The sequence below is a fragment of the Strongylocentrotus purpuratus genome, unplaced genomic scaffold (genome assembly GCF_000002235.5).
Source record: "Strongylocentrotus purpuratus isolate Spur 01 unplaced genomic scaffold, Spur_5.0 spur5_scaffold_9, whole genome shotgun sequence".
Classification (NCBI taxonomy): Eukaryota; Metazoa; Echinodermata; class Echinoidea; order Camarodonta; family Strongylocentrotidae; genus Strongylocentrotus; species Strongylocentrotus purpuratus.
In genome coordinates, this window is record NW_022145615.1 from 16,263,397 (window position 1) to 16,279,626 (window position 16,230).

Genomic DNA, 16,230 nt, shown 5'->3' on the forward strand with positions numbered 1-16,230 from the left:
GATATAGATAAGAAGTCTGGACAATGGAGGATATACAAACCACTGTAATTGAACTTGTGAAAAGTGATTTTCTTGCAGCAGATCTGCGATGGAGCTTATTCATTGGAGCGTTGGATAGCTACAGACATGACAGTGTACTGAGACCATATCCGCCTGGCCCTCATCTACTGACAGCAGACGGGGAGAAGGACTTTTCTGCATTGGTAAAAAAAATAAAAGATGACCACATTTCGGCTTAACTTTAGAATACCCCACCAATAGGGTTAATATACATAAACGTCAACGACCTAGGGTTAGGGTCAGGTTTAGAGTTTATAAACCTTTTTCTTTTATTTAAAATTAGAGCATCCTAAAAAAAGATACTGAACTGTGAACGTAGGAATATCTTGCCTCTGTATTCAGTTCCAAAATTTGTTTCCTGTTCAAGCTGGCTGGATCATTTCCTGGTAGACCTACAGGAGATTCATAGTAAAATTTGATGGGTTCATTCTTCCAGGATCTCTAAAGCTACTTCAGTACTGTAGTCACATTCTTGGAGATAATAACAGTTCTATGTAAAATTGTAACTTGTAGCCTCTGGATGTAATTTCGGGCCACTTCTGAGACTTATGTACTTCCGGTGTACCACAGCATGCGCGTGCACAAGTATTATGCATGCTTAATGTATGTACATATTTAGGTGTCCGGAGGCTATTTCTAGGTTCCTTAATTATTGTCAGCAGTGAAAAAAAAGAGAAAGGTAGTCCAAATCATAAACGACTAGATTGGAACAATGGAAGACCCCTCTCAAAAGTTTGAGAAAATGATACATGTACATGCTTAACATTAGGACATCCCACCAAAATGCAGTTTGTCCGTTGATCATCCAACGAGCTAAAAGACACTTTATTGCAGTCCCGTCCTTAAGTATTTTAGTCTTTTTTTAGATTAGTTTTCGCATTTGCGAACGAACACAACCAAAGAAAAACTACCAGTAATTTACGTTATTACTTCTATGCTTCTTCTTGCTCTTGCCTATCACACATCCAAATACATTTATCTTATTTTTAGTATGTTTAACAATATTTTCATATGTTTTGTAATGATCCACGCTTGAAATCGCTCAAAAAAGTTTATAAATCAATGTGATTACTATCGGAAAATAAAGTACACACATCAATGATGGCATGCATGCACACCAATCCTGTAAAAAGTGTAAACCCATGACTGGTACCTTTTTAGGATTTATATTCTGATGATTAGTTTTTTGTTTTAATCAGTACAGTGTATGTAAGAATGACATTAAATTTACTAGCTTTGCTCGGAATCTTTCCCAAAACATGAACTTCGAGCTGAAAAATTTGACAGTGGCAACAGTGCCAGTGATAAGGCAATAAATCCAAAAATTATTTTTTTATTCTTACATTATTAAGCCAGATTAGTATTGTAATATAGTATATTCCTGTGTATTTGACATCATGTTTGGGGTTAGATCAAGGTATTCTGGTTATTGTCAACTTTTGACTGTCCATGACTCCCTTCTCTAATCTTTGATTTTATTTTTTACATTCATTAAAAGTTCTTAATCAGAGGATGTTGACCATATATCAAGATCTAACACTGGGTTATTAATATACAAATAATACACAGCAGTTAGGGCATTAGTAAGAATTAACCACACAAGGTACCTTTGGAAAAGTCTAACACGCCTGAGGCGATAGTCAAGGGTGTGTGGACTGTTTCAAAGGTACCGAGTGTTGGTAATTTTACTAATGCCCAAACAAAATGATGTGTATTATTCATTTTATAACATGATTTTTACTAATGACCGGTCATTAGTAAAATTATGTGTTAGGCAAAATAAATGCTTGGTCATGTGTACGCTCTCAACCAATCATTTGATTAGGATCCGCTTCATCATCTTATAAATATGACTACCGGGTAGTTAAAATACCTTCTGTTGTCTGGAATGCTATTTGGAGTATTTGTGTAGATGATGGTTGACATCGGTAATGTTGATATGTTGGTACCTCTGATTATTTTTATCAGGAATCTGTAGCAGGGAGGATTCCTAACATGAAGATGATATCAGAGGGTAAAGGATCTAGTGGAATGCAGCAGCATGAATGGGATCTTCTAAAGTGGGTCCTAGAACCAAACATCTTTACTGTCAAATCAGTCAATGAAGACAAGAAGGCAAGTAGATCTGCAGCTCATAAAAAATTGCTGAAACTCAATGCTGGGCATCATACAGTTTCCTATGATCTAATGGGATAGATAATGAACACCAAACTTTTCCTTACATTTTGGCCAGCACCATTTACTAGGCCATTCATCATTCAATGACACAACAAACCTCCAAAGTTTCTCTTTCACAATTCTCATTTTATCAGAATACTATTTTGCCATGAAACATCTGTATCAGCATTGATTTTGAAGGTATTAAGTTATTAACAATAATTACCACACTACTGTCAACTACTCAATTTTTTCTCTCTTCATGAATATAGTGTACTTGCAAATTTCAATTTTTTGATAAGTGCACATCAGACTGATCAGAGATTTAGTGGCTTTATCACCCAAAATTCTGAGTGTGGTTTGATTATTCCAAGTTCTTTTTTTTTCAAGAAAAAAGATAGCTTTTAGGAAGAAGATGATGAGTCAGATTTTTTTTTAAAATAAATATTATAAACATCTTTGTTACAGTACCATGCTATTCAGGAGCTAACTGGAGCAGCTAGCTATGAAGTGAAACCAAGCTTCATTTTTGAAGTGGAGTACCATTCTGCTGCAGGTGAGAGGTTCAAGACCCTGAGTGAACAATATGATGTGTTGTATGCCTACCATGGCAGTAGATGGGACAACTTTCATTCCATCACCAACAATGGCCTTCATGCACACATGAGCAAGGTGAGATTGATTGAACATAGAAGCTCCTTTCTACTTAGTCTAATTTATTGGTATTAGGAATAATGATCATGATTTGAAATGTTATTGTACCTTAACCCATTAGCAACTAGAGATTTTGAGAAAAAAATGGCCCATTTCTCACTGGAAGATGTTGCAAAACTTGCAATATTACTCTCATTTTTACATTGTTCTGAACAATATAAAACATGCACTATTTTTTAATGCAGAATCCTACTGTAGACATTGTAAGGATTACGCATGTATAACATTATCACGGTAGACCCTGTGCTGTAGAAGGATACTACAGCTTGTTGAAAACGGACAAAAACAGAAGGGCGTATTCGGGCGGGTTCAGTGAGTAAAAGGAGGGGCGGTTTCGGGCAGTTTAGTTGTTAATAGTGCTGTAACATCACGGATATCTCCAATTCCGTTTAACCGCCAGTCAAAACCGGACGGTTTTCGGTTAAACTATTTAATTTTTTTTTTTTTTTTTTTTTGTGGCCGACTCTGTCGGCAACAAGCCAGGTCCGTGTGAAAAGCGGGAAGGACTTTCATTTAACCGCGAGATGCAGTTAAAGTGCCGATTTGTGCTTGTGAACTTGTCACAAATAAAACTAACAATGTCATTTTTAGAAGAATGTGTAAGATCATTAATGTTAATTAAAAACAGGAGAGGACCTAGGATAGAACCTTGTGGTACACCTTGTGTAAAAATTGGATGAATTATTATTATAAACTACATATTGAGATCTATTACAAAGATTACTTTCAAACCAAGATGACAGACAAATTGGAGTGTTGTTCTAGTTTTGGAGTGGTGAGTCAACACACAGATTATTGAGCTGGGAGACATTGGGCCGTATGCATAAAAAGTAGCAATTGCTTGTGCTAGCCTTTTAATTGAATCCGTATGCATAAACATAATCAATTGCTTGCAAGCAAATGCTTTTGCTAGCAAGCACAAGCAATTGCTTGATGTCCGCAAGCAATTGCTTAAAGATCAAGCAATTGCTTAAAAACGTATGCATAAAACGAACCTTTTGCTTGTTCTTATAAGCAATTGCTTACGTTTTTTCAAGCTCCGTCATATCAGCTTGAGCTCTTGCTTAATCGGGACGTTCGCGGTTAAGCATCATGTTTATGCTCGTTAGAGAAAAACCAAAGTTGTACAGGAGTAGAATAAATCGAGAAGAAATTGCTCCCGAGACCTATCGGAAACTATTCTGTTTCGACAAAGAGAACGTTGAGTGGTTAGCACACAGGTTCATACCTGAACATGATGAAAAACGGGGAGGATGTCTGACAACGGTGGAGAGCATGGAGGCCACTCTCCACTACTTGGCGAAACCCGCCTTTGTTCTCCCATGAATGATGTTCGCACCGGCGTGACGTCGCTATTGTTGAGATCGTAAGCAATTGCTTGCTGGAGGCAAGCAAAAGGTTTGAGCACAAGCAAAATGTTATGCATACGGATTTAAGCAATTGCTTGAGCTTGATCTTTTGCTTGACAAGCAATTGCTTGTGCTTGAAGCAATTGCTTGCAAGCAATTGCTACTTTTTATGCATACGGCCCATTGCCAGGCATAGTGCCAGGTGGAGGGGCATAAATCAAAACTTTAAAAAGAATTTTTTTTTAAATTATTAAGAAAAAAAAATTTAAAATTTTTTTAAAAAACAAAAACAAAAACAAAACAAAACGGGAAAACGAAACCGTCCAATTGAAAACGGAATCCGCCATGGGCAGTCGGATACCGGACGGTTAAACGTTTGACTACAGCACTAGTTGCTAAAGGCTTAAAGTTATTTAATTTGACTTTGTTAAAAGAGCATTCCAAAAGATGATAAAGAGCAACATTATGTAGGTGGTGACAATATTGGAATCCTCTTAAATAACTTATTGATTGGTTATGATGATCTAATCACTAAACTCCTGATGTAATTTGAACAACCTGTTTTTCTGAAAATCACATTTGAACTCTTTGGTATTCTGTTTACCGGTATATATTTTATATTTTATTTTATTTTTAATTTATGCCAATCTAAGTTCATTGTAATATATTGATATGTATATTTTGTAATTTTACATGTTTTCAGGCATCAACGGCTGCAAAAATATATTTTAATAAACCTTGAATTGAAATCTGCTATTTTAGGGCTATTCAAACAGCGGTATGAATATAATCAGTGTTATTCAAATTCATTCAGGCATGGCTTTTCTAAGGTTTATTACAGTCTTAGGAAGATTTATAAACAAATAAATAAGCAATGCAATGACTTTAAACAAAAATGTCAAAAAGTATTGAATAGTATAGATATATACCGAATTCACAAACAAATCTACAAAGAATTCTTACCTTATCCATTAAAACATCACAGAAAATCTGAGACACTGTCTGTAAATCTTCACTTGAAAATTACCTGAATGTAGCGATCATTTGGGAATCGCAGACAAAAATCACTGTATACATGCAGTATCCGCGCTCGCACAAAGAAACTTTTTACACCTAAACCAATGGGGATCTCAGCACAATTTATGTGGCCTGTTACCCAGGGCAACAGGCATCTTTAAAAAAAGCTATTGACCAGTAGGCGGGCATGGCTCAAATCACAACTCCAATTTTGACCAATCAGATGACTATATTTATTCAACATATTAAAGAGAGGTATATAATTTCTTTTATATCATGAAGTTCAGTGAATACAACTCAGTTCAGTTAACACAATGAATGCAATTTTAATATCTTTAACAAAAAAAAAAAAGATTTTTGTTATCCTTGTAGTTGTAAATTTATACATGTGTACTTTTAAAAGATTTTTGACTTTGACATCTTACCCAGAACACTCTGTATGGTGAGGGCACATATTTATCAAGTGACCTGGCAGTATCGTTACCATACAGCCCTGCAGGCAGAGGCTGGACCCGGAGTCTAATAGGTAGCACACTGAGCTGTGTTGCTGTCTGTGCAATGCTGGATCATCCTGATGTCAAATGTCAGGTCAAAGGTCAGTGGTCTGTGAATCAAATCTGGAAGACTTTGGTGGAAATCAACTGATTAATCATTGTTACATGTACATTGTAACATTATAAAAATGTTGCAGGGAGAAAGGAAAAAGATTATGATCATGATGTCCTGCGAGTGGGAAATTATTCAGAAAGGTTGTGTTTCAAGCTTTTGATGCTTTTCAATATAATATTGCTATGGTCAGTATGGTGTGGGTAAACACTAAACCTAGCTTGTTCCAACTAGTTTGAAATAATTTCCCAGTTACAGTCCAATAAACTAAAATCTAAACATTCAGCATTAGGTGGGCATATATGAAATTTTCATATGAATGATTCTTATAAAGAAACTAATGTTCATATGATCAATGTCTTTATGATGAAAGAGACAAACTGTTTGATGTAGAAATTGCAGGGTTTTTTCACACTTGATTCTTTTATAAATTTCTACCCGAAAGACTTCTTCAGATCCACCCCATGCAGTAATTTGAAAAATCAAACAGTCACCTGTATCTTTTTTTACTTCAATATATGTCCTTTAAAAAAATTAGATTCAGATTAAAATGAATGAATGAAGAAAAAGACAAAGATTTGAGCCTTTGAACAAAGTGGCCTTCATGATTGAATATTTTGTGTTTTGATTCCAGATGCACAGAGCCATCCATCTCCTTCCAGATCTCATGCCCCAGACAGTATGGGAGGCGCTGTACCTGAAAGATATTATGTTGTGACTAACAGTGAAGCAGTTCAGATCAAGTATTTACTCATCTTTGTTGACAAGAAGATATCACAAAGGTAATAGATTATGCTAAAGAAGTGTAAGCTTGTAGTAGTATGCAAATCCATGTCATTGTTATTATTGAGTGGAGGTCTCACTGCAAAGTGGATCATTCACTTCAAGACTCTCAATCCTAAAGTTGGGGTTCAAATCCCAGCCAAGCACTAATGTCCTTTGGCAAGACATGAATCCACGTTTGCCACTCTCCACCCAGGTTGAAATGGGCACCTGGCAATTGCTGGGGTAATAATAAATGCAAGGGCCCTCAGGAAGAAAATCTTTGATATGTATGAGGCTTAGGAATGATATATATTTTAAAGGGCAATCCAACCCTTGTAATAAGTTCATTTATATGAAGGCAGACAAAACAGAATAGTGGCGAAAGTTTAAAACAAATCTGACCAATAATTTTAAGAGTTATGAATGTTTGAAATATGATTTCACTAAATAAGTGCAAATCTCAAATAGGCTAGTTGGATTATGACATACAGGTAGTCACAGACAACTCTCCCGTTTATCAGCACAAACATTTTATTAATTGCTGTTTTCCTCTTACGTGCTTCTCCCTTTGGGGGTACTACTCAAAATATGTTAAGGATAGCTTATCATTGTAGGTTCTCTATAAAAGTTCCTCTTGAATCATACAATTTTGAAAAATTGAAATTTTAATCATTTTGTATGTTGGAACAAAAGAAAAAGTTGTCCGTCACTACATCACAGAGATATTAATGATTCAGTCAATTTGAAGAGTCCAAACCTATAGTGATTACAACGCTCAAACATTCATAACTTTCTTATATTTTATCTGATTTCTTTCAAACATTGATTAGTCTACTTCTCTGATTTGTGTTGCCTCCCTCTAGAGTAGTTTGCTATAAAGGTTGGATTCCCCATTAAAATTGGATAAATAGGCCTATTGCTTTTTTGTTTCAATCATGAAAGTGACACAAAGACGGTTATTGTCTAATGTATTTTGTCATTTATCCAGGGCATCTTCAAGGGTTTCACATCGTCAGAGATGGATACGAGAAAACCTCTTCTCTCTTCTCCTGGTGGGATACATCATAGTGCTTATCTTTGTCAGTTTCTTTAACTCCAGATCATTTCAAAGTATGTGGCGACGATATGTCAATTCTTGATCGAGAACCGCATGCATAGATTCAGACAGATGGAAAGGCCTGTTTGCACATAGACCTTTGGAGTCACTCATGAAAAAGAGCCTTATTCTGACTACGGCCATCGTTGAGAGGCCTTTTGTCGACATTGATATGGACAGAAGATAATTGGAGTGATGTTGACAGGGTTCTTCCTATGTTGACAGAAGATTTTCGTGACAGCAGGTCTTGAAGATGTTCAGAGAACAATTACATAGAATGTGGGAGAGTATTTTTATGACACCAATGACACTTCACTCCATTATCTTGTTTCATTTTATATTGTAATCATTAATTTTGTTTGAAATGGTTCAAAGAATGGCTCAGATTGTACCAAAGAGCATCTTAGAATGCAAGAGACTCTGCGTGTTGTACACATCAGTTCAAACTCCCTCCGAAAGTCACAAATTTACATGTTTTAATTTTTATTTTTGGACCATCTTAGTTGTACTACATATCAACATGCCTACAGAAAAAAGTTGTTACATAAGATGGCCCTAATCATGACCACAGTTGGACTGTCTTGTAATCAATATGTCGTCATGATAGACAGATGAAATAGAATAGAAGAGATTGGAAAATAAGTGAAGTGTTATTAAAACTAACCTGGCTGCAAAAGAAATATGGAACCATTATCAAGATTTTCTAAAGTGCAGGTTATACACATATATATTATACAAATGTTGACCGCTTTGAGGGGCACGGTAAAAAACTATGGCCCGAGGTGAGCTCGCAACTGTGTTATGCATAACGCAGTTGCGAGATCACCAAGGGCCACGGTTTTTAACGTAACGCAGACTAAAAGGCACTCACTATTTTTTTTACATACCGCATCCTTCGTTAGCTCAGAAATTAATTTCATAGACAGATGAAATATGGTACCATAATGTAATTCTCATCGATCGCTCTTTCAAAATTTTGTTGGGTATACATTTATGATATGGTGCGTATCTGAATTGCCATAGCTACGCGCGCATACAAAGACATAATACTATGCCCGGTCGATTTTTCACCATACCGCCCGGCAGTCTGTAGCGAATTTCATGCCCGCAAATTTGACCAATCAGAGGCCTAGAATCTACACATGCGGTATGTAATGAAATATATTCAACCTTGCCTATTTTTTATGCCTCCGTTACGAAGTAGTTGGAGGCATTATGTTTTCGGGTTGTCCGTCCGTCCGTACGTCCGTACGTCCCGTTCTCGTGATCGCGTTATCTGAAGAACCAATTGATGGATTCCTGCCAAACTTAAGTCATGTATGTATCTTGCAGAGCCGTTGAACTGATTAGATTTTGGGGTCATGAGGTCAAGGTCAAAGGTCATGTGGGTCATTATGTATGCAAAAATAGTTTGTGATCGCATTATCATCAGAACAGATTGATGGATTCCTGCCAAACTTAGATCATGTATGTATCTTGCAGAGCCAATGAACTGAGTAGATTCTTGGGTCATGAGGTCAAAGGTCATGGGCTCATGTATGCAAAAATAGCTTGTGAACGCGTTCTCAATAGAACTGACAGATGGATCACTATTTAACTCGGGACATCTTGCAGAGCCCATGAACTGAGTAGATTTTAGGGTCATGAGGTCAAAGATCAAAGGGTCATATATGTTTATGAGAAATTGCTTGTAATCACGATATTCTGAGAACCTGTTAATGGAATACAATTGAACTTGAATTTTAAAAATTTCTTCTGTTTTGGTTTGTAAAATTGCTTTATGACAGAGGCATCATTTTCGACTGCGCGCAGTCGAAGTTCCATCTAGTAATTCATACTTCAAAAATCTTAAGCTTGTTTTTTTTTCTTCATTTTTATTTTTTTATATAATTTTAATGTTCTTTTAGTTGATTTTAAATGTTTAAAATCATGCATCCTGTCACACTTCATCCTGTCACACTTCATGGCATATGTCTTACAGTGAAATATAATATTCCTGTAAATTGCAGTTAGTAAATTTTCATGTGTTTTTATATATGCTTGAGCATGTTTTATTTTAATCCTGAACAAAAAAAATGTGTATACTTAGCTATTCCATCGAAAGGTAGTTTGAGATTTAACAGATGTTTTATCAGTTATTTTGTAGACACAAATTTCGAAATGAATTGTTATTTTAGAAAAGAAAATATTAGCTAGTTTGATTTATAGTTGCCAAACTGAGATTTAAAGATGAGAAAGAGGAGGAAATAACACTATTTTTTTTTCTTCTTTCTTCATTGTTTGGGAATAAATAGACAAATTGGAGTGAGTAGAGTACCGTAAGGATATGGCAAGCACATATATAATGGTATATATTCAATAATCATCATCTCAGCTAAAGAGCTGAATTACAAATGATTTTACAATAAAAAGTGCATGAACTTAATTAATTATAAACAGCAAATATTACCTCATAATAATTATAGGATTATTACGTTAGAACAGGAAAAAATGTTTCTATCCCAAATTAGGCTTGAAAGGAAAGTAGAAAAGGAGACGCCAAGTTATGAAATAATTATTAGATGGGTAAATTTTGTAGATTACAACAAATAGTTCAAGGAGGTAACATATTGTATTGAAAGTTTTGGAGTTCTCATAATTTTGCTAAAGCATTAGGGTAGTATTGTAAAATAAGTAATCCGTGGAGAAAATTGAGCAATATTTATAGTAATTAATAGAAATCTTTCAAAGCAAAATTAGCAATAAACTTGGAACGTGTAAAGACACCATATATACATGTACAGGTATTGCATATACAACTGTATACACTATATGGGGACCAGGAAGTTTTTGTAACAAGAAATGTACAATATTTTTCGTTTGTTGAATTGACGAGGGATATTTTGAAAGTTGAGAAAAGGAATTTATATACCTTAGCTCCTCACAGAAGTATAACAAAGTTTATACAACAAGGTAGCCTTCTGCTTTATTCATGAACAAATTCCAGTTGTACACCCCATAATCATGAATACATATGAAAACCAATCCTTCATGGCATCAGCTCCAGCTTTCTGGAATTCTCCTAACCATAACAGTTAGGAATATATCTTATCTTTATGTTTTTGAGAAAGCCCTCAAGAGTTAAGACCCATCTTTTCTTAAATTAGTTAATCATTTTCTGTATTACATACAAATATTTGTCTCCAAGTTTGTAATGTACAGTTCATAGAGAATTAAATTGCAATTTATTATGCGCTATACAAATTTAATATTATTATCATTATTATTTATATTGCATTTACTTTGAGTTGAAACCTTTATTGCTAAACTTTTTATTTTTAAGAGATCCTAAACGAGTTTCTTTTCAATGCTAATGCTAATGCTTCAAAATCATTTTGAAATTCCCATTTTTTATACTGATGATCAGAAAGTACAATAATGATTGAAAGACATGCAATTACTCATCCCAAGTAGCTTGAAGTATACTTGTATGTAATGCCATTGTAGTAGATGTCTCTTTTCTCTGGCAATAACCAAATTTATGCATATATATGCCTTTGTGAAGAGCCTCAATACAAATTAATCCATACACCTTGTATCTCAATAGTCAGCATGCAAATTGCATACGTTAGTTGTTGCTATGTAAAACAAACATTATAGATTTTCCTACCTAGCAACACGTAATAAATGCAATTTTCATTCGGACTATTGAATTACAATTATGTGAATGAAATGATTTGTATCAAAGGCACTCTTGTATAAATTTAGTTACATTATGAAAATGGCCTATTTATGGAAAAATGTGGCACACTCTAGCAATTATGCTCAATAGACTTGTTTACGGTACTTTATTACATGTATTTCATTTTATGCGGGTTTTTCTTAGAGCCATCTCATCTGATGCCAACTATTTCATTCCATTTCATTCACCTGCCATGCAGAATGGCATCTCTACGGATGGTATGCACTTTGTTTACATTTAGTTGTTGCAATGTTGGGCAAGCTTTTGAGTTGTCTAGAGGAACTATTATTCAAGAAGTATGCATAAATTAGTACACAGGCCTAAACCATATACATGTCACACAGAGTTCATGAGCAATAGCAGTCATCACTTTATGTATGAAACATACTTAAGATGCCAATGCGATCTCAACAAAAACCTCTTCCTTTCGAGGTGATGGAGAAATTGAGACCTTTTCGTTCTGTTGCCAATTCAAAAGCTGTGCACACTAATTTCACTTTTCTGATTTTAATTTAACAAAGGTAACACCCGACGCTGTAGCAGTCACATTTTGCAATGATAAAAATTTAATGCAAAGGTATTGACTATAGAGGTCTAGGTCTTGACCTGAACAACTGTGCAATTATGCAATACATGTGCATCGGTTTTATGATTTAACTTTTGCCACATAACTGATAACTGTATTTTAGAGTTACAAGTGATGTAACGCCCTTGTCATCATCATTCTCTTCCTGTAAATGTTTGCCTGGAACTTCAAAAAACATTGTATGCTAATAATCACATTAAAATATTAACATAAAACTTAAGTTAGTGTGTGTAGCAATGTGTATGGGCAAAATACAGAAGAGGTCTAAACTTCCCGTTATAATGTAGGAGGGGGAAGCAGCTTGATGAACAAACAGATGGAATGCAACTAAAGTGTATATATAATAAAACATATCTTTATTTATTCTTAAGGTCTGTTCTAATATACATGTATTCATTTTACTTTTTTTGTCTTCCAATAAAAACAACATATGTACTAGCAAAAATCTTTTGAAGATTGACTGGTATTAGTCTTTTGTGTTACATTTGTGTATCATGACAAGGTGCTGAAAATATGTTTGTCTCTATTCTCTTCCCCCCCCCCCCCCCCTCGTTCCCCTTCCTTTGCTCTCTCTCTGCTTCTCTGTTATTTTATTCTCCACTCTAGTTTCTCTTCTCTTGTTCTCCATCTCTCTCTCTCTCTCCATCTTTCTCTCACTCGTCTTTCTTCCTCTCCCCCTCTTCACTTTTGGCTCTTTTTATAATTCTCTATGATTTTGTGCCTGTTGCCTGAACATAGGCACGTAACTTTTTTGTGCATCATATAATGGACTTGTACTTTGCATAATCATAACTTGAAGAAGCCTTGTGGGCGAACAACTATTACACCAACACCATTACGTTATCACTAAAGTTTTTGCTTTTGCATTGAGTCTCTTTTTAAACCTCTCCATCACAGAACAACATCTTCTCTTTATCTGTATACAAATTATGTGTGCTTGTCTATCTACCGTATCTTCGTAGAAGTGCATAAAGTACATATCTAACTATGATATAACATCTATACCCGTCTCAAAAGGACTTTGGATATGTGGTATTTCATTTGTAGTAATATGTTGTATCATATATATATATTGCATTGTTATGCTTTATAATTTTGTTATTACACCCGGTGAATGGATTTCAGAGTCGCACATAAGTATGTGCCATATCCAATCCCTCGGGAGTACTGTACTCCTAATTTGCACCATTCTATTGCATAAATTCAGGCCGTTGGCAATGGCAAATGCAATCGTAATAAATCATATCAATCTAGTTTGTATTAGTTCCAAGCATTTCAGATTCTTTTGGACACCAACTAATGCTGACTTAAATAGCTTCATTTTTTGTTTTAATTTTAAAAAAAGAAAAAAAGAATTTGCAACAATTAAATACTGTAGTAAAAAATGAATGGAAAACTCAATTTTGAGAAATCAAATTTTATTTGAATTATTGCAAATAAAAAAATGCATATAACAAACTCACACATCTCATAAAAGATCAATAAATATATGTACACTTTCCATAACAGCAGTTACAAAGAGAATAGGATAAATACAATGTCACACAGTATTATATGGTCTGCTGAGTGCCAGGAGAGTAATAGACAATATAATTGCTCTTAAAGATACTATGTCCCTTTTGCAGCTAACATCAAATTTTGTAGAACTTTGCAGGAACTATGAATATGTCATGTACATGTATGTACAATGTATGTCCTATCTGTGAAATTTAAATATTCAAATTATGCAAGGAAACCTGTCAACTTGCTACACTGTCAGACACTATTGAGTGACTGACTGGCTTTTTTCATCTTTGGTAATAACATACATGAAATAAGCTGTTAAGGGTACATGAGCATTTGTCTACATCAATAACCCACTTCTTGTAATGGCCAAAATTAATCTGATTGAATCTTTGCGTAGCATAAAACGTACAACCATTCGATACAATGGTCTGAAAAAATCAGACTATTACTTACTGGTTCTATAGCTCCTAAGTCGATTCAACAACTAATAGTCTTTGTTTTCCCAGTTAAAGACATTTTCAAGCCCCCTTTTTTTTAAGGGAAGTTCTAAATTAATATTGTCTTTCAAATGCCGTTGGAATTTAACCTTTTCATTTTTTTTGGCCTGCAAATGGGACATAGTACCTTTAAGGCTTGTTCAGATTGGCCAAAAAAAGATACAGAAATATTACACTTCATTTCATCATTTTAAAAATGCAGTGGTTTTGCCGCATCATATCTGAACAAGCCTTTACACAGCAAAACAAAAGGCCAATAGCCTTTCACACATAAACATATCTACATAACTTCAATATGGAATTAACATTTTGGTCAAGTTGTATCAGCTGAGAATCAACTGAAGTATTAGGTATGTATAAAGTTATAGCAAAATCTGTCCTCTTGTCTCTCATGTAGCATCACATGGGTATCGTGATCAGACTCTTTTTCATTCATTAGGCCCTGGTTAAATATAAAGGAAAACCATGATGACTTAGGCCTAGAATATAGATCGTTTTAGAAAAGGAGAGGGAAACTAGATGGAACTTCGACTGCGTGCAGTCGAAAATGATGCCTCCGTCATAGAGCAATTTTACAAACCAAAACAGAAGAAATTTTTCAAATTCAAGTTAATCCATTAACAGGTTCTCAGAATATCGTGATTACAAGCAATTTCTCATATACAAATATGACCCTTTGATCTTTGACCTCATGACCCTAAAATCTACTCAGTTCATTGGCTCTGCAAGATGTCCTGAGTTAAATAGTAATCCATCTGTCAGTTCTAATGAGAATGCAATCACAAGCTATTTTTCATACATAATGAGCCCATGACCTTTGACCTTATGAAACAAGAATCTACTCAGTTCATTGGCTCTGCAAGATACATAATCTAAGTTTGGCAGGAATCCATCAAACTGTTCAAATGATAATACGATCACAAGCTGTTTTTGCATACATAATGAGCCGCATGACCTTTGACCTTGACCTCATGACCCCAAAATCTAATCAGTTCATCAGCTCTGCAAGTAACATACATGACCTAAGTTTGGCAGGAATCCATCAATCCGTTCTTGAGATAACGCGATCACGAGCTGTTTTTGCATACATAATGTGCGCTGTGACCTTTGACCTCATGACCCCAAAATCTAATCAGTTCATCGGCTCTGCAAGTAACATACATGACCTAAGTTTGGCAGGAATCCATCAATCGGTTCTTCAGAACGCGATCATGAGCTGTTTTTGCATATATAATGAGCCCTGTGACCTTTGACCTTGTGACCCCAAAATCAAATCAGTTCATCGGCTCTGCAAGATGCATACATGACCAAAGTTTGGCAGGAATCCATAAATCGGTTCTTCAGATAACGCGATTACGAGAACGGGACGTACATACATACGTACGTACGGATGGACGGACGGACAACCCGATAATGCCTCCAGCTACTTCGTAATGGAGGCATAAAAACATGAATGCATCTGTTAGTTGATCAGGAAGCTTAATATTTATCCTGTTACCATTTGACCCCAAAGGGCAAGCTTTGGATTTACTACAGTAGTATCATGTTGTTGAGTATCCTGCATTGGTCAATTCCTATCATACAAACTTGCCCATTTGCTTTTGTAGAAGATAAATTGAAGTACTGTATAGTTATGGTAGGATAACAATATATATTTTGTAAAGAACATTTTAGATTGTTTTTATATATGTTCACTTTTAGACAATTACATGTAAATACATATATATATGACATCCAGTCATTTTGGGTGTATTGGATATAACAAAAAATCCAATGAAAAACCAATATAATTGATACAGGTTTGTGATCATTCTTCCAAGGTCTGGGGTGCAGATTAAAGGTCAGAGTTTTGGGAACAGATACAAGCAACAACCATCCATAATCTTCTTTTTTCCACAATTTGCATCCCCCGATTCTTGAGCTCTTCATTGCTGGTAAGTATGTTGGATAATAACACAACCCTAGTAGTACTTTCCTGCATTGGTTTCTCTATTTGGAGTCACACACAATCTCTGTAGATCTTTAATGGAGGTATACATGAAAGACATCTTATACCAGTCATGCAGTGTATCAGAACATACTTTAAATATCAAGGACAGGATATCATCACATATTTCCAGGACCTACAATAATTCACCACAACTTGACACGTCTTA

At 35.1% G+C, this 16,230-nt stretch overlaps 1 protein-coding gene across 1 annotated transcript; it reads left to right on the forward strand.

The window, feature by feature from the left end:
• Window positions 1-8,386, forward strand: LOC582226 (protein mono-ADP-ribosyltransferase PARP16). Its single transcript, XM_782186.5, has 6 exons — window positions 1-203; window positions 2,029-2,175; window positions 2,686-2,889; window positions 5,727-5,892; window positions 6,538-6,685; window positions 7,657-8,386. The coding sequence occupies exons 1-6, from the start codon at window positions 24-26 to the stop codon at window positions 7,805-7,807; spliced, it is 996 nt and encodes a 331-aa protein (XP_787279.3). The 5' UTR covers window positions 1-23; the 3' UTR covers window positions 7,808-8,386.
• The last annotated feature ends 7,844 nt before the right edge of the window (window positions 8,387-16,230 follow it).

Coding starts and splice junctions, on each gene's coding strand:
- LOC582226 (XM_782186.5), top strand. CDS start 24: ATGGAGGATATACAAACCACTGTAATTGAACTTGTGAAAAGTGATTTT. Junction 2,176..2,685: donor CAGTCAATGAAGACAAGAAG/GCAAGTAGATCT, acceptor TCTTTGTTACAG/TACCATGCTATTCAGGAGCT. Junction 5,893..6,537: donor TGTCAAATGTCAGGTCAAAG/GTCAGTGGTCTG, acceptor TTTTGATTCCAG/ATGCACAGAGCCATCCATCT.